The following is a 26,755-nucleotide window of genomic DNA, read 5'->3' as shown; positions in this document are numbered from 1 at the left end:
TATGACTTTTCCATGTCAGTAATTGGTGCAGTGGCCAAAGGGATATTATGGAATCACAAGGGGACGGAAGGGGTCCACAAAGCATAACATGGTCAACACTGAAATCATTTGAGAATCCCTGATATAGCAAAAACCATGTAGCATCCTAATGCCAGTTTGATGTTGCTGCTGCCTCTTCAGTTCATGGAGCAGGTCCTCAAAGAATCAATCCTGAAGCACTTAGAGGAGAGGAAAGTGATCAGGAACAGTCAGCATGGATTCACCAAGGGAAGGTCATGCCTGACTAATCTAATCGCCTTCTATGATGAGATTACTGGTTCTGTGGATGAAGGGAAAGCAGTGGATGTATTGTTTCTTGACTTTAGCAAAGCTTTTGACACGGTCTCAAACAGTATTCTTGTCAGCAAGTTAAAGAAGTACAGGCTGGATGAATGCACTATAAGGTGGGTAGAAAGTTGGCTAGATTGTCAGGCTCAACAGTAGTGATCAATGGCTCCATGTCTAGTTGGCAGCTGGTGTCAAGTGGAGTGCCCCAGGGGTTGGTCCTGGGGCCGGTTTTGTTCAATATCTTCATAAATGATCTGGAGGATGGTGTGGATTGCACTCTCAGCAAATTTGCGGATGATACTAAACTGGGAGGAGTGGTAGATACGCTGGAGGGCAAGGATAGGATACAGAGGGACCTAGACAAATTGGAGGATTGGGCCAAAAGAAATCTGATGAGGTTCAATAAGGATAAGTGCAGGGTCCTGCACTTAGGACGGAAGAACGCAATGCACAGCTACAGACTAGGGACCGAATGGCTAGGCAGCAGTTCTGCGGAAAACGACCTAGGGGTTACAGGGGACGAGAAGCTGGATATGAGTCAGCAGTGTGTCCTTGTTGCCAAGAAGGCCAATGGCATTTTGGGATGTATAAGTAGGGGCATAGCGAGCAGATCAAGGGACGTGATCGTCCCCCTCTATTCGACATTGGTGAGGCCTCATCTGGAGTACTGTGTCCAGTTTTGGGCCCCACACTACAAGAAAGATGTGGATAAATTGGAAAGAGTCCAGCGAAGGGCAACAAAAATGATTAGGGATCTGGAACACATGACTTCTGAGGAGAGGCTGAGGGAACTGGGATTGTTTATTCTGCAGAAGAGAAGAATGAGGGGGGATTTGACAGCTGCTTTCAATTACCTGAGAGGTGGTTCCAGAGAGGATGGTTCTAGACTATTCTCAGTGGTAGAAGAGGACAGGACAAGGAGTAATGGTCTCAAGTTGCAGTGGGGGAGGTTTAGGTTGGATTTTAGGAAAAACTTTTTCACTAGGAGGGTGGTGAAACACTGGAATGCATTGCCTAGGGAGGTGGTGGAATCTCCTTCCTTAGAAGTTTTTACGGTCAGGCTTGACAAAGCCCTGGCTGGGATGATTTAATTGGGGATTGGTCCTGCTTTTGAGCAGGGGGTTGGACTAGATGACCTCCTGAGGTCCCTTCCAACCATGATATTCTATGATTCTATGATATGATTCTATAACACAGAAAGAAAACATGTCAAGGCAAAGCAAAAGTGTTCTTCTGAATGAAGTCACCACACTAGTAAGTCTCATGAAGGGCTCAATTACAAGAAATCCTACTCCACTGTATCGAGGATGGGCATCTAAAGGTTATGCCTACATTAGCACTTTTGTCAGTAAAAAAAATGGTTACCTACCTTCTCATAACTGTTGTTCTTTGAGATGTGTTGCTCATGTCCATTCCAAGTAGGCGTATGCATGCTGCGTGCACAGTCACCGGAAGGTTTTTCCCCTAGCGGTACCTGTCAGGTCAGCCAGGGCGCCCCCTGAAATCACGCCTTCAAGGCGCTGCATATAGGGCCCTGCTGCCTCTTCAGTTCCTTCTTGCCGGAGGCACCATTAGAGGGGAAGGTGGATGGGCCTTGGAATGGACATGAGCAACACATCTCTAAGAAAAATAGGTGTGAGAAGCTAGGTAACCGTTTTTGATTCTTCTAGTGCTTGCTCATGTCAATCCCAAGTAGGTGACTCCCAAGCAGACCACTGGAGGAGGGATCAGAGCTCATAGGTCAGCGTTCACTGACTGAAGCACCGCTCTGCCGAAAACTGCATCATCCCTGGCATGCTGGATGATGGCATAATGCGAAGTGATTGTGTGGCTCGACAACCAGGTCACTGCCCTGCAAATCTCCTGTATAGGGACTTGTGCCAGGAATGTGGCCAAAGAGGCCTGCACCCTTGTAGAATGCGCTGTTAGGGTTGGGGCTGGTACTTTTGCCAGGTCATAACAAGTCCGAATGTAGGACATAATCCACAGAGAAATTCTTTGGGACGATACTGGGAGGCCCTTCATCCTGTCTGCTATCGCGAATAGATGGTTAGACTTCCAGAATGGTTTTGTCCTTTCAATATAGAAGGCCAGAGCCTGCCTCACATCCAGGGAATGGAGTCTTTGTTCCCTGCTGTTAGCGTGTGGCTTAGGGCAAAACACTGGGAGGAAGATGTCCTGACTTGTGTAAAATTGAGATACCACCTTTGGCAAGAAGGCTGGATGAGGCCGCAACTGGACCATGTCCTTATAAAAGACCCTGTATGGAGGTTCAGATGTCAAGGCTTTGATCCCAGACACCCTCCTGACAGAAGTTATTGCCACCAGAAATGCTACTTTCCACAAGAGGTAGAGGACTGAGTATGTTGCTAAGGGCTCGAAGGGAGGTCCCATTAACCTGGAGAGCACCAGGTTAAGATCCCATGTTGGTATCGGATGGCGGACAGGAGAGTATACCCTGTCCAGGCCCTTGAGAAAATGACTTACCATCAGGCTAGCAAAGACCAATCGACTATCCACCCCTGGGTGGAATGCCAACATGGCTGCTAGGTGAACCTTTACAGGTGACACCACCAGATCTGACTGCATCCAGTGCAGTAGATAGTCTAAGATGAAGGGTACTGATGCTTGAGTTGGAGACGTGCCCCTTTGTGTTGCCCAGATCGAAAATCTCTTCCACTTAGCTAAGTAAGTAGCTCTAGTGGACGGCTTTTGGCTGCTGACGAGGACATCTCTGACATGGGGTTTAGTCATGAAGCTTCCATGCTGTGAAGTGGAGAGATTCAAGGTTGAGGTGCTGGAGGTGACCATGGTCTTGGGTGATCGGAGTGGCTACTGACAGTTCCAGGAGTGATGCGTACCAGTGTTGGCGGGGCCAGGCAGGTGCTATTAGAATGACAGACGCCCTGTCCCTTCTGATCTTGAGCAGGGCCTTGTGAATGAGCGGAAAGGGTGGGAAACGCATAGAACAGATGGTCCTTCCCAGGGAGAGGAAACATCTGTGGTTGAGCCCAGGCTGTGATTCAGGAAGGTGCAAAACTACCGATACTTCCTGTTTGTTTTCTTTGTGAACAGGTCCACCTGGGGAATTCCCCACTGTTGGAAGATGCTGTTCATGATGTCCGAGCAAATGGACCACTCGTGGCCATGGAATGATCTGCTGAGATGGTCCGCCAGCTTGAAGGCTTCCTGGCACAGAGGGGAGGAGCATGCTCCACCTTGTCTGTTTTATATAAAATATCGCTGTTGTACTGTCCGTCATGACTGATCCAATCCTACCTGGAGGGCAGAAGTGTAAGGTTTGAGAGGCTAAGCGAACCACCTTCAACTCTCTGATGCTGATATGGAGCAAGACTTCTGTTTGGGACCAGAGACCTTGCGTCCTGAGCTAAGTTCCCTCTAAGCCATGCAGCAGCCTTTCAAGGGCTGCGGCGGGGAGAGGCACCTCTCCCGCAGCCCCGACCTGCCGTGGCGGCTTCGGGACTGGGGCCGCAGGAGAGGTACCTTTCCCAGCCGCTGCGGCTCTAGGGCGGGGGCCGAGTTTGTATTTTGCATTCCAGCCCTTCACTCTCTCTAACTCAAATCAAAGCCCAGCTGAAGCCAGAGTTCCTACAGTTCCTGTTTCACTGAGTTTTGAAAGGACAGTTTCCTCACGGAACCCATCAAGCAGCCCCAGGTTCACACAAAAGGGTCACAACAAACCCTTTCAGCAAAGCTGGCCTGAGCTTGAGGTTTGTAACAAAACTTAGATCCAGGAGAGTCGTGTACAGTTTTGCCTTTGCTGTGAATACTTCCCCCAGCACATCTCTCATGTTGTTTACCAGTGTCAAAATGGTATTATGGGTATGGACACTTCTTACAGCTGCTGAAAATTTTAACAGTTTTCTTACCGAGGGAGTGAAATCTTGCTGTCCATTGCACTGGTGTAAATCCAGTGTAACTCCATTAATATCCATGGTGTGACTAAATGCTGAATTTGGCCCGTAGTCTGTTATTCAGCTGTGAAATTTTCTGCTTGATATTAATCCCAGAAGAACCCAAGTCTTCCTCTTGAGCAGAGGCTACTGGGGGAGAGGTGCCTCTCCCCACCACAGCAGGTCCGGGGCTGCTGTGGTGAGAGAGGGCTGGGGGGAGACCTCTCTCCCCGCCACAGTCCTGGGGCAGCCTGCACCCCAAATCCCTCATCCCCAGCCCAGACCCGCAGCCAGAGCCCTCACCCCCCCACACACCCCAACCCTCTGCCCCAGTCCTGAGCCTCCTCCCACAATCTGAACCCCTCAGTCCCACCCCCACCACACATCACCTCTCACCATGGACAAGTGCCCTCTATTGTTCTTGTGCCTCTTGTGAGGCGCTGGTGAGTGCGAGCAGTGCCGTGTTGCTGTCATGGACTTTGGCGCTGTGGAGTGATGGTGCCGAGGGTTTCTATAGCTTCTCTAATGGAGGCCGGCATGCTCTGCATGGAGGTGCTGGGTGCCGTGTCCTGCTGGCCTGGAGCCAGTTGGGGATGAAGAACTGCCTCCATGAGGAGCTGCTTGAGCCTGAAGTTCCTTCCCTTTTTAGTTCTAGGGCAGAACCCTTTGCAGATCCTGCAACAAAACTGTTTGATGTGCTTCCCCCAGGCACTTTAGACAGGAGTCGTGGAGATCGCCCTTTGGCATGGGCTTGTTGCAGGTCCCGCACGGTTTAAACCCTAGGGATCAAGGCATGCCCAAAACCCGAAGAGGGGAACGAACTGTGTTTGGGGGACCCGCAAACACTAACTAGCTACTAACTAACTACAACTAATACTAACTATTTAAATATTTACAGATTGAAGATACAAAAATAACTAGAGGAAACGCTTGCTGAAGCAAGAGAGACACTCAGCTCCAACAACCATTACTGGCGGTAAGAAGGAACTGGGGAGGCAGAGGGTCAGCAGGGACCTATATGCAGCGACTTGAAGGCGCGATTCCAGGGTGCACCCAGGCCGACACGATGGGTACTGCTAGGGGAAAAACCTTCCGATGACTGTGCACTTGGCACGCACCCACCTACTTAAGCAAACACTTGAAGAACGTATGTGAAAAACACGCCCTCCTGACCGACGTAAGTTACACCAACAGAAGCGCTGGTGTGGACAGCGCAATGTCGGTAGGAGATGCTCTCCCACCAACATAGCTACCATTGCTCGTTGGGGATCGTTTAATTATGTCGACGGGAGAGCTCTCTCATCAGCATAAAGCGGCTACATGGGAGATCTTACAGCAACACCACTGCATGGTCTCTACTATAGACATGGAAGCATGTCCTCTGGAATGGCGGCTGAAGCATGAAGGGGCATACGAATGTTTGGCATATCTGGCACATAAGTACCTTGCAATGCCAGCTACAAAAGTGCCATGTGAATGCCTGTTCTGACTTTCAAGTGACATTTTAAAAAAGAAGCAGGCAGCACCATCTCCTATAAATGTAAACAAACTTGTTTGAGTGATTTGCTGAACAAGAAGTAAGACTGAGTGGACTTGTCGGCTCTAAAGTTTTACATTGTTTTAGAGTGCAGTTATGTTACAAAAAAATGGACATCTGTAAGTTGCACTTTCATGATAAAGAATGCACTACAGTACTTACATGAGATGAACTGAAAAATACTATTTCTTTTATCATTTTTATAGTGCAAACATTTGTAATAAAAAATATAAAGTGAGCAGTGTACACTTTGTATTCTATGTTGTAATTAAAATCAATATATATGAAAATATAGAAAAACATCCAAAATATTTAATAAATTTCAATTGGTATTCTTTTGTTTAACAGTGCGATTAAAGCTGCAATTAATCACAATGACTCTGTTTGAATTAACTGCATGAGTTAACTGCGCTTAATCGACAGCTCTATTTGTAACAGACGCTTCCAAGTGAGACTCTCGAGTAAAGTCACAAAGTGACACAGCCTTTCAGTTTTGGAGCACGATCAAAGCCAGAAACAAAATTAGGCTGCAACGCAGCTTTCTGGCATTCGAAGGGTGTCAGGAAGAACAATGCTTGGCAATGACAAACTCATCCTGCCAATGCAGTAAATGGGATTCTTCAAGCATCTGCTGCCAGGGCAATTTACAGAAGAGCAGCAACTGTTTAATATCGAGAGCTAACATAGAGGCCAATAGTAGAAGAGGCTAGAAAGCAATCAGGGAGAAGTGCAGGGGGGGATGGGATTTGGAAAGTATATAATTCACTCTCAACCACTGCTTCCATCATTGGCTCTGGATGACAGTAAATTCCTGAGTGGAGTTCAAGGTAGTGGTTCTAAGCGGTTTTGGGACCTGGCTAATGGGAGAGAGACCCAACCTCTCTTCCTGTGAGCGATACTATAATTACGGCTAGCAGACGTGCTCGAGTTGGCAGCCTCTCCAATTTAACAGGGATAGGTGTTGCTAGCAGGGCATGCTGCAAGCCATTTGATTTCTTGGGTGTTCAGGAAAGGAAGAGAAAGTGTCTGAGGTGAGGTCGGTTACCTTACTGGGATACATACACACTCTTTTGGGGTTTGCACTCTGTGTAGCATACTGTGTGTATTAAGACCATAAGGCCCTAGAGAATGCTGAGGAGTCACACATGATCCCTCAGTCACGCAGACTGCACTTCCGAGTGCTATTTCTATCCCACTCCTCTTCCCCCACCCCCAGTTCCTGTCCTCCTTACCTGTCGCTTTCACTGGGGTCCTTAGTCCTAGTTATCCCCTTGTCTCTCTGAGGGATTGGATCTTCCAGAAAGCTGCGGTCCAGGCTGTCATCGGGAATAAAGTCCTCCACACTCTGCACTTTTGCAGGGACTTCACTGGGGGGAGTAGTAGCAGCATCTGTAGATGGAACAGTGATCAGGTAACACACAACAGAACAGTTTGGCACAATTGGCGCAGCTGATGTGGCAGAGAATTTACTCCTCTAAGCATCTCAAACCCATGCTTCTCTAGCATGCGGAGGGTCACTTCTGTGTGCAGACGTGTAGCTAACACCACAACAGTCTTCGACATTTGCTGTGTAGCAGAAGGAATGCAACAGGCCATTCAGATCAAACCACTGCTTCGCATGAAGGTAGCCATGAGCGGCCTTTTGGCTACTGCTGGTTTAGCATGTACCAAGCTCAACTTATCTTTTCCTCCTTAAAACTCACCTATGCCACTATAACCTACAGAGTGCTGCCAGCTGATAACAGGGGTTGTGATTACAGCCAGGACTGGCTTTTTACACCTATGAAATGTGCACAAAGCTAGTCCATGTTAAAACTCCCGGTTACTGTTCCCTTGCCTTTCACCCGGCTTTTTCGCACACATGATTTTGTCATTTAAATTGTAAACCTTTCGGGGCAAGGACTGTCACTTACTCTATCTTTGTAAGCTACCTAGCAAGAGGCCTCCAACAGATCAATGCCCTTAGGTGTTACGTAAAATAAGAGTTACTTTAATAGGTCTTATTTGTGGAGCAATCTTTATTCTTCTCCTAGGTTAATCTTCATCCCAGATTCTTAACACAAAGAAAAGCAGTTCTCAAACAGATATGAAAAGTGTGACTATTTGCACTTTTGTTTGCAGCATCCTTTAAGATGAACAATGACTTTTCCTGATTGCCCTAGTGCAAGTTTTCCTAAAGAAGCAGAGCCTAACGTGACTTTTTGTTCACTTCCTTGCTTGGGTAACAGCATCACTGACATCAGGGAATAACTTAAAAAAAAAGTTACTGCTGCAGAACATGTATGTGTAGCTCAAACTTTCTTTTGCAGATCTTATAAAAACACACTAGCTTTCTGAAAGTTACTCTGACAAAATAATGGATAAAAAGGTTATAACACTGGGGTTGGACTGTGTCTATTTTTCTTAGTGAACCCATTGCCTCTCTGCATTCAGTTCTATGTGATTTCATTTCCAGTGTAAATTGTGAAGGAGACTGGCCACATCTTGCTGTTCATTTGCATTTTCACTTTTTTGTTTCTTTGGACAAAGCATAAAAAGACCTGCAGATCAGGAGTTTCCAACTTTCCTCCTTTCTCCCTATTTCCTGCTTCCAGGGAACCGGCACAGGTAAGAAGAGTTATAAAATTGCAATTGGTGGGTTTTGTCACAACTGATAATAGATCCAGGAGATAAGACATCATGTACAGAATTAAAACTGAACTTGAGTGTGCATTTTGAGCGCCTCCCCCTTTCTGTGGGTGTCTTGATAGCTTTATGAACTCCTTAAAGTGACAGTTTGAAGGAGGAGGTTATTTAGCAAAGGGTGACTCAAACCCCTGTCATGCTAATAATCGCTAGGCAGTGGCAGCTCCAGTCAGCTTTGTAGGTAAAGTGAATGTAATGGGCAAATTAAGGTCTAGCTCAGTAGAAATGAAAGCAAAGAACAAATAGATATAAACTGGTCATCAGGAAGTTTAGACTTAAAATTAGACGAAGGTTTCTAACCTTCAGAGGAGTGAAGTTCTGGAATAGCCTTCCAAGAGGAGCAGTGGAGATAAAAGACATAACTGGCTTCAACACTAAGCTTGATAAGTTTATGGAGGGGATACGATGGGATAGCCTAATTTTGGCAATTAATTGATCTTTGACTATTAGCGGTAAATATGATCAATTGCCTATGGTGGGACACTAGATAGGGTGGGATCCGAGTTGCCACAGAGAATTCTTTCCTGGGTGTCTGGCTGGTGAGTCTTGCCCATGTGCTCAGGGTTTAGCTGATCGCCACATTTGGGGTCGGGAAGAAATTTTCCTCCAGGGCAGACTGGAAGAAGCCCTGGAGGTTTTTTGCCTTCCTCTGCAATGTGGGGCATGGGGTCACTTGCTGGAGGATTCTCTGCACCTTGAAGTCTTTAAACCACTATTTGAAGACTTCAGTAGCTCAGACATAGGTCAGGGGTTTGTTACAGGAGTGGGTGAGTGAGATTCTGTGGCCTGCATTGTGCAGGAGGTCAGACTAGATGATCATAATGGTCCCTTCTGACCTTAAAGTCTATGATTCTCTGATTCAATGAACAGCCCTGGATGTCTCTGCACTGGGACGGTCTGATACTCGTTCTCCATGACCTTGGCATTACTTTGCTCTGCTGTTTATTAACAATAAGACGTAACCATGGGCCACTCTCCTCCTCCTGCCAGCTGTGCTGGTGCATATTTCCCCAGAGAGAAATCTACTGCAGATCCAGAACAGTGCTGCAGTTGTGTGATCACTTCAGATTTCTGGCTGAATGATTATGTTCCTTAAATACAAACAGTAGACTGCTCTTTGTTAACATGCAAGTGTGCTTTGCAGCTGACACACCTACATACAGGCATCAGCTGCATGGGTTTCTATTACCCTTTTGATTTTTATGCAAGTGGCACAGGCCCAGCAGTGGGGAAGGACACACTCCTACTCAGAAGCTGACAGTTTATTACTTTCCCCAGGAGCGCTCTATATCGAACCCCTCCCAGCCTCGAAGTTCAACATCACAGCCATCATCCTGCTGCTGATGGGAGTCCCTTTCCGCGGCTAGCACGAGCCCTGCTGGAGGTACATGGCGAATCAAGCAAGGCAGCTGGAAGAAAAGAACGAAGCAACTGCTCTACACTCTTTGGATTTGTACTGAACAGATATTAGCCTCGCGCTGCTCAGACAGGAGGGCTGCTGGCTCTGCCTCCAACAGGGAGCAGAAGGGCTACAGCAAAGAAACAGGGACAGTGGGGATGTGCAATATTGTAAGCATGACCATGCACCCACTAACAGACAGAAAAATCCAGGTTCTCTCTGCATCAGCACCTACCTGGCTGGGGAGGAGACGTCTCTGGGGCCGGAGAAGTTCCAAAGAGGCGGGAGATAATGCTGCGCTTTTGCAGTGGGACTGCAACAGGCATTGCTGGGGAGGTTGTAGCTGGGGATGATGTTTGCGGTAGCTGAGCCTCTAGGGGAGGCACTGGTGACAAGGATGATGGAGGCTCAGGGGACGTTGTTGCATTGGCAGGCGGCTGCTGAGGTTGTGGTGGCTGGGGGGTACCCGGACTGGAACTGTCTGTTGACGTGCAGCTGGGAGGTACTATGGGCGACTGGGAGCCAGAGGAAGGGCTCTGTCCATTAGTCGCCATTGGGGACGCGTGTCCTCGACTTCGGGCTTCCATCATTTCAAGAAAGCTGCAGAAAAGAATGGAGTGCAGACATAAGGACTGGAACAGCACAATCCACGGAGCTTCTCATTAACGACACTGCTTCTCTGGCTGCAGCCCATGGCTAGGAGCCAGGAGAGCACGGTTCCAGGCCCAGTGCTGCCAGCGACTTCCTGGGCAACCTTAGACAAGTCACTTCACCTCTCTGCGCCTAACTCACCCCAAATGGAAACCTAGCACACAATGAGGACCAAAGGTTAATCAGTGTTTGAGAAAGTGCAGTGAGCTCCTTGGATGGAAGGCACCAAGATACGCAAAGGGTTAGAATCTACCTCATTCCATGTTCGCACAGTAAGTTCTCTGGCATGAGTCTCCAGGAGGAAGCCCCGTACAGCAACTCCAGCAGTCAAGTCACCCTCAGACAGTGGTTCCTAACCTTTTCTCTGCTGCAGCACTCCTTGATAACTTAATTATTGAAGGCATCCGATGAAGTGAGCTGTAGCTCACGAAAGCTTATGCTCAAATAAATTGGTTATTCTCTAAGATGCCACAAGTCCTCCTGTTCTTTTTGCGAATCCAGACTAACACGGCTGCTACTCTGAAACCTTAATTATTGAAGGCACACCACCATATTATCTTCAGATGAGCAATTCAGAACAAGGCTAGCAGGGTTAAAATCAAAACCGCCATGACAGCTAAGGTTAGATCGCAATCTGTCTTTTGTGCCAGAATTGTCAACAGTGGAAACTAACATTAAAGCTAAATATAAGAACTCCGGACAAAAGCATGCTCAGTGGAGAAAGTGACATGCACTTGAGAATATTATTTTGGGATGACAAGCAATTAATAATTAGTCATTTCTTCTCATTCCCAAAATAGTCTTCCCAAGGGTGTGTAACTTTCTTTGCTGTTTTTAAATACAATATAATTAAGTCCCACTCACAGTATTGCCAAACTCAAGAGATCAAAAAATAAATGAGTCAGAACCCAACACATCTGGAGACCGTAAATAAGGGCCAAAGAGAGGATACTGTTTTTTCAGTCTAACAATTGGTGAACTGCCCCTGCCGCTCCCCAGAGAGAGTTAGTGCTGCCCATGCTCCCACATGTATTGGGTACAAGGATTCTGGCCCCTGTTGCAGGAGGTCTCACCCCCACATCTGCCCATCCCCTGCCCAGCAATGAACCCTGCTCCTCAACTTCCAAATCAATCCCGTGCCTCTAGTATCCAAATCAGTTCTCCAGCCCCCATCAGTTCTGTACTCACCCTTCCCTAGTCCAGCCCCTGCCTCACCCCAATTCTGCCCCACACCCCTAGTTCTGCCTCCCCAGCTCCCCCACCTCACACACAGCCCCCTAGCCACCAGTTCAGTTCCCCCCACCTCACCTCTGCTTCTCCCAACCCTGGGGGGCTGCAGCAAGGTCCTGCTTCTCTTCCAGGCTCTTCCCCCACCCCGTGCCTGGCAGATGCAGGAGGGAGGGGCAGAGGAGCCAACTAATTGCTCACAGGAGAGGAGTGGGGAGGAGAGGGAGATTGAGATTGGTTGCTCTGCCCTTGGAGGAGGCGGGGCAGTGAGGCAGATGGCCAATGAGAAGGCAGATTCCCCGCTTTCTTCCCCCTCCCCCACTCCACATGTAGTTTTTCAAAACATGCCGCATCACACTTGTTGGGGCCTGCCAGCACACCAGCTGGGAAACACTGCTCTACAACAATGGAATACCAGCCCCCAGCCCCCCCATATTTGTACACAGCACAAAGTGAGCCTGGGAGGGGACACTTGAATATTCACCTAAAGGATAAGAGCCAGCACCGGGCACTCCCACTGAGGGTTGCTGGAATTCCCCCCCTCAATAAGGCACCAGATACAATGCAGTCCCCTCCTCCCCCTCAGCACTGAGGAGCGAAAATCCTAAAGAAACTGCTGTCCAGATTGGGTCTCATGTCGCAGAGCTCTAAGGCTCTTACCATCAGAAAGGCTGCAGCTTTACACCCTTAGCCCTGGTCTACACTAGGACTTTAGGTCGAATTTAGCAGCGTTAAATCAATGTAAACCCTGCACCCGTCCACACAATGAAGCCCTTTATTTCGACTTAAAGGGCTCTTAAAATCGATTTCCTTACTCCACCCCTGACAAGTGGATTAGCGCTTAAATCGACGTTGCCGGCTCGAATTCGGGGTACTGTGGACACAATTCGATGGTATTGGCCTCCGGGAGCTATCCCAGAGTGCTCCATTATGACCGCTCTGGACAGCACTCTCAACTCAGATGCACTGGCCAGGTAGACAGGAAAAGAACCGCGAACTTTTGAATCTCATTTCCTGTTTGGCCAGCGTGGCAAGCTGCAGGTGACCATGCAGAGCTCATCAGCACAGGTGACCATGATGGAGTCCCAGAATCGCAAAAGAGCTCCAGCATGGACCGAACGGGAGGTACGGGATCGGATCGCTGTTTGGGGAGAGGAATCCGTGCTATCAGAACTCCGTTCCAGTTTTCGAAATGCCAAAACCTTTGTCAAAATCTCCCAGGGCATGAAGGACAGAGGCCATAACAGGGACCCGAAGCAGTGCCGCGTGAAACTGAATGAGCTGAGGCAAGCCTACCAGAAAACCAGAGAGGCGAACAGCCGCTCTGGGTCAGAGCCCCAAACATGCCGCTTCTATGATGAGCTGCATGCCATTTTAGGGGGTTCAGCCACCACTACCCCAGCTGTGTTGTTTGACTCCTTCAATGGAGATGGAGGCAATACGGACGCAGGTTTTGGGGACGAAGAAGATGATGATGATGAGGAGGTTGTAGATAGCTCACAGCAAGCAAGCGGAGAAACCGGTTTTCCCGACAGCCAGGAACTGTTTCTCACCCTAGACCTGGAGCCAGTACCCCCCGAACCCACCCAAGGCTGCCTCCTGGACCCAGCAGGCGGAGAAGGGACCTCTGGTGAGTGTACCTTTTAAAATACTATACATGGTTTAAAAGCAAGCATGTGAAAGGATTACTTTGCCCTGGCATTTGCGGTTCTCCTAGATGTAGTCCTAAAGCCTTTGCAAAAGGTTTCTGGGGAGGGCAGCCTTATTGCGTCCTTCATGGTAGGACACTTTACCACTCCAGGCCAGTAACACGTACTTGGGAATCATTGTAGAACAAAGCATTGCAGTGTATGTTTGCTGGCATTCAAACAACATCCGTTCTTTATCTCTCTGTGTTATCCTCAGGAGAGTGAGATATAATTCATGGTCACCTGGTTGAAATAGAGTGCTTTTCTTCAGGGGACACTCAGAGGAGCCCGTTCCTGCTGGGCTGTTTGCCTGTGGCTAAACAGAAATGTTCCCCGCTGTTAGCCACAGGGAGGGGGGAAGGTTGAGGGGGTAGTCACGCAGTGGGAGGAGGCAAAATGCGACCTTGTAACGAAAGCACATGTGCTATGTATGTAATGTTAACAGCAAGGTTTACCCTGAAAGAATGTAGCCACTGTTTTATAAAATGTGTCTTTTTAAATACCGCTGTCCCTTTTTTTTTCTCCACCAGCTGCATGTGTTTCAATGATCACAGGATCTTCTCCTTCCCAGAGGCTAGTGAAGCTTAGAAAGAAAAAAAAAACGCACTCGCGATGAAATGTTCTCCGAGCTCATGCTGTCCTCCTACACTGACAGAGCACAGACGAATGCGTGGAGGCAAATAATGTCAGAGTGCAGAAAAGCACAAAATGACCGGGAGGAGAGGTGGCGGGCTGAAGAGAGTAAGTGGCGGGCTGAAGACAGGGCTGACGCTCAAATGTGGCGGCAGCGTGATGAGAGGAGGCAGGATTCAATGCTGAGGCTGCTGCAGGACCAAACCAGTATGCTCCAGTGTATGGTTGAGCTGCAGCAAAGGCAGCTGGAGAACAGACTGCCACTGCAGCCCCTCTATAACCAACCGCCCTCCTCCCCAAGTTCCATAGCCTCCACACCCAGACGCCCAAGAACGCAGTGGGGGGGCCTCCGGCCAACCAGCCACTCCACCACAGAGGATTGCCCCAAAAAAAAAGAAGGCTGTCATTCAATAAATTTTAAAGTTGTAAACTTTTAAAGTGCAGTGCTTAAAGTGCTGTGTGGCATTTTCCTTCCCTCCTCCACCACCCCTCCTGGGCTACTTTGGTAGTCATCCCCCTATTTGTGTGATGAATGAATAAAGAATGCTTGAATGTGAAGCAACAATGACTTTATTGCCTCTGCAAGCGGTGATTGAAGCAAGGAGGGGCGGGTGGTTAGCTTACAGGGAAGTAGAGTGAACCAAGGGGCGGGGGGTTTCATCAAGGAGAAACAAACAGAACTTTCACACCGTAGCCTGGCCAGTCATGAAACTGGTTTTCAAAGCTTCTCTGATGCGTGCCGCGCCCTCCTGTGCTCTTCTAACCGCCCTGGTGTCTGGCTGCGCGTAACCAGCAGCCAGGCGATTTGCCTCAACCTCCCACCCCGCCATAAACGTCTCCCCCTTACTCTCACAGATATTGTGGAGCACACAGCAAGCAGTAATAACAGTGGGAATATTGGTTTCGCTGAGGTCTAAGCGAGTCAGTAAACTGCGCCAGCGCGCCTTTAAACGTCCAAATGCACATTCTACCACCATTCTGCACTTGCTCAGCCTGTAGTTGAACAGCTCCTGACTACTGTCCAGGCTGCCTGTGTACGGCTTCATGAGCCATGGCATTAAGGGGTAGGCTGGGTCCCCAAGGATACATATAGGCATTTCAACATCCCCAACAGTTATTTTCTGGTCTGGGAATAAAGTCCCTTCCTGCAGCTTTTGAAACAGACCAGAGTTCCTGAAGATGCGAGCATCATGCACCTTTCCCGGCCATCCCACGTTGATGTTGGTGAAACGTCCCTTGTGATCCACCAGAGCTTGCAGCACTATCGAAAAGTACCCCTTGCGGTTTATGTACTCGGCGGCTTGGTGCTCCGGTGCCAAGATAGGGATATGGGTTCCGTCTATAGCCCCACCACAGTTAGGGAATCCCATTGCAGCAAAGCCATCCACTATGACCTGCACATTTCCCAGGGTCACTACCCTTGATATCAGTAGATCTTTGATTGCGTGGGCTACTTGCATCACAGCAGCCCCCACAGTAGATTTGCCCACTCCAAATTGATTCCCAACTGACCGGTAGCTGTATGGCGTTGCAAGCTTCCACAGGGCTATCGCCACTCGCTTCTCAACTGTGAGGGCTGCTCTCATCTTGGTATTCATGCGCCTCAGGGCAGGGGAAAGCAAGTCACAAAGTTCCATGAAAGTGCCCTTACGCATGCGAAAGTTTCACAGCCACTGGGAATCGTCCCAGATCTGCAACACTATGTGGTCCCACCAGTCTGTGCTTGTTTCCCGAGCCCAGAATTGGCGTTCCACAGCATGAACCTGCCCCATTAGCACCATGATGCATGCATTGGCAGGGCCCATGCTTTCAGAGAAATCTGTGTCCATGTCCTGATCACTCACGTGACCGCGCTGACATCGCCTCCTCGCCCGGTATCGCTTTGCCAGGTTCTGGTGCTGCATATACTGCTGGATAATGCGTGTGGTGTTTAATGTGCTCCTAATTGCCAAAGTGAGCTGAGCGGCCTCCATGCTTGCCTTGGTATGGCGTCCGCACAGAAAAAAGGCGCAGAACGATTGTCTGCCGTTGCTCTGATGGAGGGAGGGGCGACTGACGACACGGCTTACAGGGTTGGCTTCAGGGAGCTAAAATCAACAAAGGGGGTGCCTGTACATCAAGGAGTATTTCAGGCAGGACTTCACGGAGGGTTCCAATAAGAAATGGTGCACCTAAGTTATTGTTCTTATTGGAACAAGGAGGTTAGCCTGGCCTCTGATTGATACATGGCTAGATTTACCTCGCTTCACCTTCTCTGTGAGTGACTGCAGTGTGACCTAGAGGAATGAGTCCCCTAGACAGGGGAGGAGGCAAATGAGTACAAAACAAATCTGGTCTATTTCTTGTTTTGACCCACTCCATCTATCTTTTACATCTTTGGCTGGTAGCAGACGGTGCAGAAGGACTGCATGCCATCCACATCTCATGGCTGCTCGGCAGAAGATGGTACAGTACGACTGCTAGCCATCCTCATCTCTTGCCTGCCTGGCAGAAGATGGTACAGTACGACTGCTAGCAGTCCGTATCGCCTGCCCGCTCACCATAAGACGGTTCAATAGGACTGACTGCAGGACTAAAGAGAATGACCTGGTCAAGTCACTCCAAATTTAGTCCCTGCGCCCATGTCTGCCCAGGCGCTCCCAGCCGACGTGGCCAGGAGCACCTCGGACATGACGATGACGGCTACCAGTCGTACTGTACCGTCTGCTGCCACAAGGCAAGGGGTTGCTGCTACTGTGTAGCAATGCCGTACCGCGTCTGCCAGCACCCAGGAGACATAGGGTGACGGTTATCTGAGCGGGCTCCATGCTTGCAGTGGTATGGCGTCTGCACAGGTAACTCAGGAAAAAAGGCGCGAAACGATTGTCTGCCCTTGCTTTCACGGAGGGAGGGAGGGAATGGGGGCCTGACGATATGTACCCAGAACCACCCGCGACAATGTTTTAGTCCCATCAGGCATTGGGATCTCAACCCAGAATTCCAATGGGCAGCGGAGACTGCGGGAACTGTGGGATAGCTACCCACAGTGCAACGCTCCGGAAGTCGACTCTAGCCTCGGTACTGTGGAAGCGCTCCGCCGAGTTAATGCACTTAATGCACTTAGAGCATTTTCTGTGGGGGGACACACACTCGAATATATAAAACCGATTTCTAAAAAAACGACTTCTATAAATTCAACCTTATTCCGTAGTGTAGACATACTCTTAGAGAAGAGCAAAGTAAATGCCAATTTTGACGTAGTTCTGCTTTACAGTCAGGATGATTATTGACTCCTTTAGTTCAGACATACATCAAAGGACACTATGTGGGAAATGGGCAACAGGGGACGTATCACTCTATGATTACCTGTTCTGTTCATTCCCTCTGGGGCACCTGGCATTGTCCAGTGTCGGAAGACAGGACACTGGGCTAGATGGACCTTTGGTCTGACTCAGTGTGGCCATTCTTATGTTCTTATATTAACAGAAAGATTTTAAATGGCAATAGCCCCTGCTAAACTATGAAATGGTCTCAGAATAAGATAGAGCAGCCATATGAAGTAAAGCTGAAAGATGCAAGGAGGATCCCTAAATGAGAACTCCCACTTAGAAGTTCCAACAGATGCTATGGGCACTGCTTGTATTTCACGAAGCTTAACTAGGTCTCCTGTGCAGAAGCTATGAATTTAAATGCATCCCTTATAACGTCAGCAGCCTCAGCAATAACTTTGTGCAGCAGACAGACAGTGGATACACCAAAACAGTGAATACTACCTGATACAGATCACCACTACATCCTTTGGGAGACCAAACCAGCCCACCTTCTCCAGCAGAGATATTCCCAGTTGTGAAAGAGCAGCTTGATCTAAAACCCCTCAAGGTCCCTTTGAAGAGAGGATTTCATGGGGTCAGGAGTGAGAACATGTGCTTTATAATCAGTAGCTGTGGAGCCTTCGTGAACAGCCAAAGAACAGGCTTGCCTCACAAGGAGGCAACATTCATGTTGAGTTACAACCTGCTAGGAATCCAGCTGTTGCTGGAGCAAGAACGCTCCATTTCCAAGAGCTGGACAGCTCAGCACTAACAACCTCACACAGTTACGAAAGCTGAACAGTTCACAAGCAATCCACTAAGCAGGGGGCTCATCTGCAGAGCCCTGCAAATCTGCAGATATCGGTAGACCATGTTTGCAGATCGCAGATCAACTGTGGATACAAATTTTGGGATGACCAGCAATTAATAATTGTCATTCCCAAAATAGTCTTCCCAAGGTTGTGCAACTTTCTCCGCTGTTTTTAAATGCAGTATAATTAAGTCCCATTCACAGTATCGCCAATCTCAAGAGATCAAAAAATAAATGAGACCGACCCCAACAAATCATGAGATTGGCCCCCAAAATGGTCTCTATTCATCTGACCATGTAGAAGAGCAACCTGTGGAGGTTCCCTAACAGGCTCGACATCAAACCTGGGGCAGGATGGAGATTCCTTAAAGAAACATAAGGGACACCTCACTATCTGACTTAAAGGAAACTGGTGCCCTCTAAAAATCCTGTGTGCACATCTCATTCCCCCACCACCCAATCTTGCCCTGGCAGCTGGCTATCTGGGGTGACAGCCCCTCACTGATGTGGACTGCACCTCAGAATATCAAACCCTCCTTCTGCAATGAACTTTTCTGGACTCAGAGTTCCAGAGCGGATCACTTGCTACAAGCAAGACGGCAGAAATAAACCAGGACAGAAACAGACCTGATTATATGGGAGTTTAGAGGCAACAAGACTAGGACCTGCTGTACTTTATACCTCCCAGAGGATGCACCAGAGGGTTTCCTGAATGTGCTTTACACCCCAGAAAGCCAACTGCCAGGGTCATTGCCTCTGCTAAGACTGCTATTAAGAAGGCTAATTAGCACCATACTGTGGTGGTTATATGGATACATCTATTGTGAAGTCCTCCTGAGTCCCCACTCAGCATTAAGGATTTTTGCCTTGAATTAGCCCTTGACTCCAACAAAGAGATGTGAACCCACAGAATTACTTCTGGGGGAATTCTGTGCCACTTGCACACGCACAGAATTCATGTCCCCCGCAGAATAATAGAGTCTGACGGGGAAGCTGCAAAAAGGGAGCCTGAGGGTCCAGTATGATGGGAAAGGGAAGTCAATCTCCAGGGGAAAGGAGAGGTGAGGGCATAAAGTTGTGTCCTCGGGGGGGGGGGGGCAGTGAGTGTGGGAGGAGTAGCTGAGGGGGATCAGTCCCTGTGGCAAGGGTAGTGAAGGAGGGGGAGCTCAAGAAAAGTGGGAGGCTAGGAGCAGCTAAGTGGGTCTTGTGGTCTGTTTGCCCCCAGAGAAACTGAGAGCACCTTCGCCTGTCCCTGGGAAGAGACTGGGGACAGACCCCACTAAGCTAATGTATTCTCTGAACTGACTTAATCTGCTCTCTACCTTCCTTCCCATCTCTCCTATTAGAGTAATTTATACCTTGATCCTGCAATGAGAATCCATGTGGGCACAGGGGTCTGCCCACCTAGAGTTCACAACTTCAGCAGGTCTGTAATGTGCAAAGTTCACTGACATAAGAATGGCCCTACTGGGTCAGACTAAGAGTCCATCTAGTCCAGTATCCTGTCTTCCAACAGTGGCCAGTGCCAGGTGCCCCAGAGGGAATGAACAGAACAGGGAATGATCAAGTGATCCATCCCCCATCACCATTCCCAGATTCTGGCAAACAGAGGCTAGGGACACCGTTTCTACCCATCCTGGCCAATAGCCACTGATGGACCAAATCCTCCATGAACTTATCTAGTTCTTTTTTGTTATGGTCTTGGTCTTCACAACAACCTCTGGCAAGGAGTTCCACAGGTTGACTGTGCTTTGTGAGAAGAAATGCTTCAAATACTTTTATTTGTTTTAAACTTGCTGCCTATAAATTTCATTTGGTGACCCCTAGTTCTTGTCTTATGAGAAGTAGTAAAAAAACTTCCTTATCTACTTTCTCTATCATTCACGATTTTATAGACCTCAATCATATCACCCTTTAGCTGTCTCTTTTCCAACCTGAAAAGTCCCAGTTTTATTAATCTCTCTTCATACGGAAGCCGTTCCATACCCCTATTAATTTTTGCTGCCCTTTTCTGAACCTTTTCCAGTTCCAATGCATCTTTTTTGAGATGGGGCAACCACATGTGCGCACAGTATTCAAGATGTGGGCGTACCATGGATTTATATAGAGGCAACATGATATTTTCTGTCTTATTATCTATCCTTAATTATTCCCAGCATTCTGTTTGCTTTTTTTCCTGCTGCTGCACACTGTATGGATGTTTTCAGAAAACTATCCACAAAGACTCCAAGATCTCTTTTTTGAGTAGTAAAAAATGGTTACTTACTTTCTCTTAACTGTTGTTCAAGATTCCACATTAGGTGTGCGCACGCCGCATGCACGAGCGTCGGAAACTTTTTCCCTTAGCGGCTCCCGGCGGGCCCCCCGAGTGGCGCCACTGCGCCCCGCATATATAGCCCTACTGGCCTGACCCCCTCCAGTTCCGTCTTGCTGGTGACACCGACAGAGGGGTAGGAGGGTGGGCGGTGGAATGGACGTGAATAACACATCTCGAAGAACTACAGTTACGAGAAAGTAAGTAACCAGTTTTTCTTCTTCGAGTGCTTGGTCACGTCCATTCCACATTAGGTGAATCACAAGCTTACCTCTGGAGGAGGGTAGGAGTCATGGAGCAACTGCTCGGAGGACCGCTCTGCCAACTGCCGCATCCTCTCTGGCCTGCTGGTTGACCGCATAGTGGGTCGTGAAGGTGTGCACCGAAGACCAGGTGGCTGCTCTGCAGATCTCCTGGATCAGGACCTGTGCCAGGAATGCTGTGGAAGTCACCTGCGCCATAGTCGAGTGGGCCGTGACCGGAACACCTGCGAGCTCATAGCACGCCCGGATGCAGCTTGTAATCCAAGACTAAATCCACTGTGCCGACACTGGGAGGCCTTTTCACCTCTCAGCCACAGCCACAAACAGCTGCGCAGATTTGCGAAAGGGCTTGGTGTGCTCCAAATAGAACGCCAGCACTCGACGCACATCCAAGGTGTGCAAGCTGTGGTGACTCGGGTCCGTATGGGGTTTCGGGAAGAACACTGGCAGACAAATATCCTGGCCCAGATGGAATTTGGGACTCCACCTTATGGAGGAACTTGGGGTGCGGCCGGAGCTGCACCTTGTCCTTGTGAATACTGTATGGGGGCTCACAGGTGAGGGGCCCTCAGTTCAGACACCCTTCTGGCTGAGGTAATGGCAACCAGAAACGCCACCTTCCAGGAAAGGTGGAGGAGAGAATAGGTAGCGAGGGGCTCAAAAGGGGGTCCCATGAGTTTAGAAAGGGCCAGGTTAAGGTTCCATGGAGGGACTGGGGGGGCGGGAGTACGGGAACACTCTCTCCAACCCTTTAAGGAACCGCCCCACCATTGGGTGGGAAAACACCGAGCCCCCCAAGAACCCCAGATGCAAGGCAGAGATGGCTGCCAGGTGCACTCTGAGTGAGTACGGGGCTAGCCCTTGCTGCTTGAGGTGCAGGAGGTACTTCAGGATGGCCTGCACCAGGGCCTGGCCCGGCTGCACCTGTTGGGGTTCACACCAACATGAGAACCTTTTCCACTTTGCCGTAGAGGGCTTTCTACTGCCAAGCAGAATCTGCTGCACGGGAAGGGAGCACTGGCTCTCCAGGGCGTTTAGCCACAGAGCCTCCACGCCGTCAGGTGCAGTGACTGCAGATCGGGGTGGAGAAGCCACCCACCATCCTGTGTAATGAGGTCCCAGTGTAGGGGCAGGACTACTGGGGTGTCCACCGACAGCTCTAGGAGTGATGTGTACCAGTGTTGGCTGTCAAACAGCCAAGTGAAAGTGCAGTGCCTGACAGTGTTGCCGAGTTGGTTCCCCATTTTGAATTTGCGAGCTTCTGGAGTATGTTGTTCTAGGTGCTAATTTGGTCTTTTCTCTTCTCCATGTATGCTTGAAAGAAAGCGTGGTCTAGCATCACTCCAAGGTAGACAGGATTCCAGCAGTGGGCAAGCAATACCCCATTTCAGATGAGTTGTCTATTGGCTTCATGATTTGAATGATAGAAAAAGAATCACTTGCATTTTGGCTGGGTTGGTGCACAATTAGTTCTTGCTGTAATAGACTGAGAGCCCAGAGAGTGCCACTGTTAACATAGCTTCAATCTGAGAGAGATCTTTGGCTTGGGAAGCGATGCATAGGAAAAACAGGAAGCCTGCTAAACAGCCAGTGAGGCAACTGGATGATCGAGATGTTAAAGGAGCACTCAAGGATAAGATGACCATTGCGGAGAAACTAAATGAATTCTTTGCATCAGTCCTCACAACTGAGGATGTGAGGGAGATTCCCAAACCTGAGCCATTCTTTTTAAGGTGACAAATCTGAGGAACTGTCCCAGATTGAGGTGTCATTAGAGGTGGTTTTGGAACAAACTGATAAATTGAACAGTAATAAGTCACCAGGACCAGATGGTGTTCACCCAAGAGTTCTGAAGGAACTCAAATGTGAAATTGCAGAACTACTAACTGTAGTCTGTAACATATCATTTCAATCAGCTTCTGTACCAAATGACTGGAGGATAGCTAACGTGATGCCAATTTTTAAAAAGAGCTCCAGAGGTGATCCGGGCAATTACAGGCCAGTAAACCTGACCTCAGTACCGGGCAAATTGGTTGAAACTATAGTAAACAACAAAAGAAAAAAAAAATGAGCCCTGCTCATGACAGTGATCCAGAAGTAAAGAAACAGATTGATAGAGCCAGAAGAGTTCCCAGAAGTTACCTACTACAGGACAGGCCTAACAAAGAAAATAACAGAACGCCACTAGCCGTCACCTTCAGCCCCCAACTAAAACCCCTCCAACGCATTATTAAGGATCTACAACCTATCCTAAAGGATGACCCAACACTCTCACAAGTCTTGGGAGACAGGCCAGTCCTTGCCTACAGACAGCCCCGCAACCTGAAGCAAATACTCACCAACAACCACATACCACACAACAGAACCACTAACCCAGGAACTTATCCTTGCAACAAAGCCCGTTGCCAATTGTGCCCACATATCTATTCAGGGGACACCATCACAGGGCCTAATAACATCAGCCACACTATCAGAGGCTCGTTCACCTGCACATCTACCAATGTGATATATGCCATCATGTGCCAGCAATGCCCCTCTGCCATGTACATTGGTCAAACTGGACAGTCTCTACGTAAAAGAATAAATGGACACAAATCAGATGTCAAGAATTATAACATTCATAAACCAGTCGGAGAACACTTCAATCTCTCTGGTCACGCAATCACAGACATGAAGGTCGCTATCTTAAAACAAAAAAACTTCAAATCCAGACTCCAGCGAGAAACTGCTGTATTGGAATTCATTTGCAAATTGGATACTATTAATTTAGGCTTAAATAGAGACTGGGAGTGGCTAAGTCATTATGCAAGGTAGCCTGTTTCCTCTTGTTTTTTCCTACCCCCCCCCCCCCAGATGTTCTGGTTTAACTTGGATTTAAACTTGGAGAGTGGTCAGTTTAGATGAGCTATTACCAGCAGGAGAGTGAGTTTGTGTGTGTATGGGGGTGGGGGGGATGTGAGAAAACCTGGATCTATGCAGGAAATAGCCCGACTTGATTATGTAAAGAGTTGTCACTTTGGATGGGCTAGCACCAGCAGGAGAGTGAATTTGTGTGGGGGGGTGGAGGGTGAGAAAACCTGGATTTGTGCTGGAAATGGCCCACCTGTTGATCACTTTAGATAAGCTATTACCAGCAGGAGAGTGGGGTGGGAGGAGGTATTGTTTCATATTCTCTGTGTATATATAAAGTCTGCTGCAGTTTCCACGGTATGCATCTGATGAAGTGAGCTGTAGCTCACGAAAGCTCATGCTCAAATAAATTGGTTAGTCTCTAAGGTGCCACAAGTACTCCTTTTCTTTTTGCGAATACAGACTAACACGGCTGTTACTCTGAAACCAGTGATCCAGCTGTTGCTTCAAAGTGAAGTTACCAAAGAAAACACAAGGTGGCACACAACAGACTTATTCAGCTTATGTAGTTTATCCTCTAGACCAGTGGTCTCCAAAGTTTTTGGATCACGCACTCCCACGGTGCCGCCGAAGAAAGAAGAGCGGAAGACCTGTTGCTGAAGGTCACCTCTACGAACTGTGTGAGCATCTTATCTTAAACCTGCTATCACCACTCCTTGAAAAGCACATAATCCCAGAGCAAGATTGGTGCCTGACTTGCCAAGGCAGAATCCATCAAGTGCTGCTGAACATCATTCAATACATCAAAGATAGATTTGAAAAGGGTACAGTAACAGGTACAGTGTTTTGTCGATCTATCAGCTGCATGACACAGTGAATCACTGAAGGCTTCTCACTAAAATATTCAACATGATAAAAGATCACTATTAGAGAACTGATGTTTTTACATCCAACTATGCAGGAGGTGGAGCTGATGAAATGGCTTACCACAAAGGAGTGCACTCTCGCCAATACTATTCAGTATCTACACAAAAGATCAACACGAGGTTTTCTCTGTGCTAACATAAGAATGGCCATACTGGGTCAGGCCAAAGGTCCATCTACTCCAGTATCCTGTCTTCTGGCAGTTGCCAATGCCAGGTGCCCCAGAGAGACTGAACAGATCACGAAATCAAGTAATCCATCCCTGACACCCATTCCCACCTTCTAGCAAACAGAGGCTAGGGATACCATCCCTGCCCATCCTGGCTAATAGACACTGATGGACCTATCCTCCATGAATTTATCTAAAGTTCTTTTTTGAACCCTGTTATAGTCTTGGCCTTTACAATATCCTCTGGCTCATTTTTTTTGTCCTTGGTCACGTCCAGTACATCAACACAAACAGACAAAACTTGATTACTTAGTGCTGTTTGGACCCATGTGCACTTCAAAAGGGACACTTTCAGTTTTCTTGATCCCATAGCTTTTACCCACCACATGGGCTGGGGGGGGGGGGGGAATCAACTGGGATGTGCCTATTTAAAAGGCTTCACCAAACATTGCTACCCCTTGCGGCGGATATGCGGATTGACTCTTTAGAGACAATGGATATAATGGAGATATATATATATATATATATATATATATATATATATATATATATATATATATATATATATATATATATAAATAATGGATATAACACAATGGATATAAACTGTTTAGGAAGGGCAGGCAGGGCAGAAAAAGGTAGTTCCCAGGATCCTCCTTCTTCCCTTTTTTAAAGAGGGGCACTACATTAGCCTTTTTCTAGTCATCCGGGAACCTGAAAGCCAACCTGTGTTCTGTCTGGCTTGTACATTACTACAATAAATACCCTGCAGTTGGAAGTTATTGAACACAACTGTTGATACACCCAAATTTGAACAGAATCCGATTTATTCCTCCAGAGCGGTACTGGTTCTACAAGGCTAACCGGAGTAGAAACTCACTCAAAGCAGGAAACTAAGTGGATATGATACTGAACACACAGGAAACATACTCTGAAATATGACCACATTTTAATAAGCTTCTAGAACTATTGAAGAGATCAACAGAAAATACCTTAATGTCTCAGAGACAAAATGAGCGCTAACGCGATTAGCCAGAAGACGACAGCCAAAAGAATGGGAACTGTTTCCTTGCTGAAGCACTAGAGTGCACTGTGAGCACTCCCTTCCACCAGGAGAGGCTGTGACATACTCCTCCATCACCCTTGCACCACGTGCCTCATTCGCGCTCTGCCATTTCATCTCATCCAGCTCCCTTCAATTTCTCCCCCTCCCATAGGTCACATGTCTGAAGGGAATCCAAAGAACAAGCTTTGCATTGGAGAATCTCCTATTTTACATAAGAAATGAAGTATCCAAACAAATACTAAATGATATCCATTGGACCTCCCCTGGTTGATGTAAAGTGCAGTGCTGCCCAACAGACAAGAGCTATGTAGATTTCAGCAAAAAGATTAGAAAGGAGGGCTCAATGACATACATTTCGTAGTTTTGGTCCTCTGTCTCCTGCTGCACTGAGAGCTCTTCCAACGTAGCGTCAATATCGAGCTGATTCGTCTCCAGCTGCCGTAGCAACGTCTCCCTCTGAAGAAAGGAAAATAAAACAGAAGTCTGAGTAGGAACAGTCACTGTACTAGATATCTGGGAGCTTGCCAGTACTGCGAGGTCTTGTATCCGCACTAATGTCACCATTCCACCCATCATAATGAATTAAACAGCAGCTACGGCCCCCGACAAGGTGTTCAACTTAAATAAAGGAATACAATGGAAAGCAGAGGGGCCGAAACAAGGTATTCATTCTGAAAGTCAGCATCCTCTGTTGTAAGGATGAGTGTGTGTCACAAACATGCTGTGTGCAGGAAAGTGTAATATGCTACAGAGCAATAATAAAAGAATTTCAACTAAACGATTGCTTATGTCCCTTTATGAGAAGAATATACAAAATGATACACATCAGCGACATCACTACTTTGCACCAACACTGTTTGTAGATTCTCTGGATACAAGAACTCTCCATTATCACCAAGAGGCAGGGTTCAGCTGGTGCAGTGAGCGGGTCGCGCATTTGCTTTCTAATGGGACTTAATTCAGTCATCCAGCTGGATGAATATAAAAGAACGATGCTCCTATTAGTG

The 26,755-nt window shown here is 47.9% G+C and overlaps 1 protein-coding gene and 1 long non-coding RNA gene across 5 annotated transcripts in view; one reads left to right on the top strand and one right to left on the bottom strand.

The window, feature by feature from the left end:
- The window catches only part of RABL6 (RAB, member RAS oncogene family like 6), a 107,988-nt gene that overhangs the window by 22,699 nt on the left and 58,534 nt on the right, over window positions 1–26,755 (bottom strand). For all 4 annotated transcript variants that reach the window (XM_048822845.2, XM_048822846.2, XM_048822847.2 and 1 more), the window contains 3 exons: window positions 26,101–26,204; window positions 10,098–10,462; window positions 7,011–7,167 (listed from right to left, as the gene is read on the bottom strand). In XM_048822845.2, coding sequence (XP_048678802.1) covers window positions 7,011–7,167; window positions 10,098–10,462; window positions 26,101–26,204 — 626 coding nt within the window. The remainder of the gene's footprint in view (window positions 1–7,010; window positions 7,168–10,097; window positions 10,463–26,100; window positions 26,205–26,755) is intronic.
- LOC125623450 (uncharacterized) lies at window positions 12,507–14,499 on the top strand. Its single transcript, XR_012665239.1, has 2 exons — window positions 12,507–13,370; window positions 13,959–14,499. It is a non-coding gene; the product is annotated as an uncharacterized LOC125623450 (long non-coding RNA).

The sequence above is a fragment of the Caretta caretta genome, chromosome 16, assembly GCF_965140235.1.
Source record: "Caretta caretta isolate rCarCar2 chromosome 16, rCarCar1.hap1, whole genome shotgun sequence".
NCBI classification, from domain to species: Eukaryota; Metazoa; Chordata; order Testudines; family Cheloniidae; genus Caretta; species Caretta caretta.
This window is presented reverse-complemented; position numbering and strand designations above follow the sequence as displayed.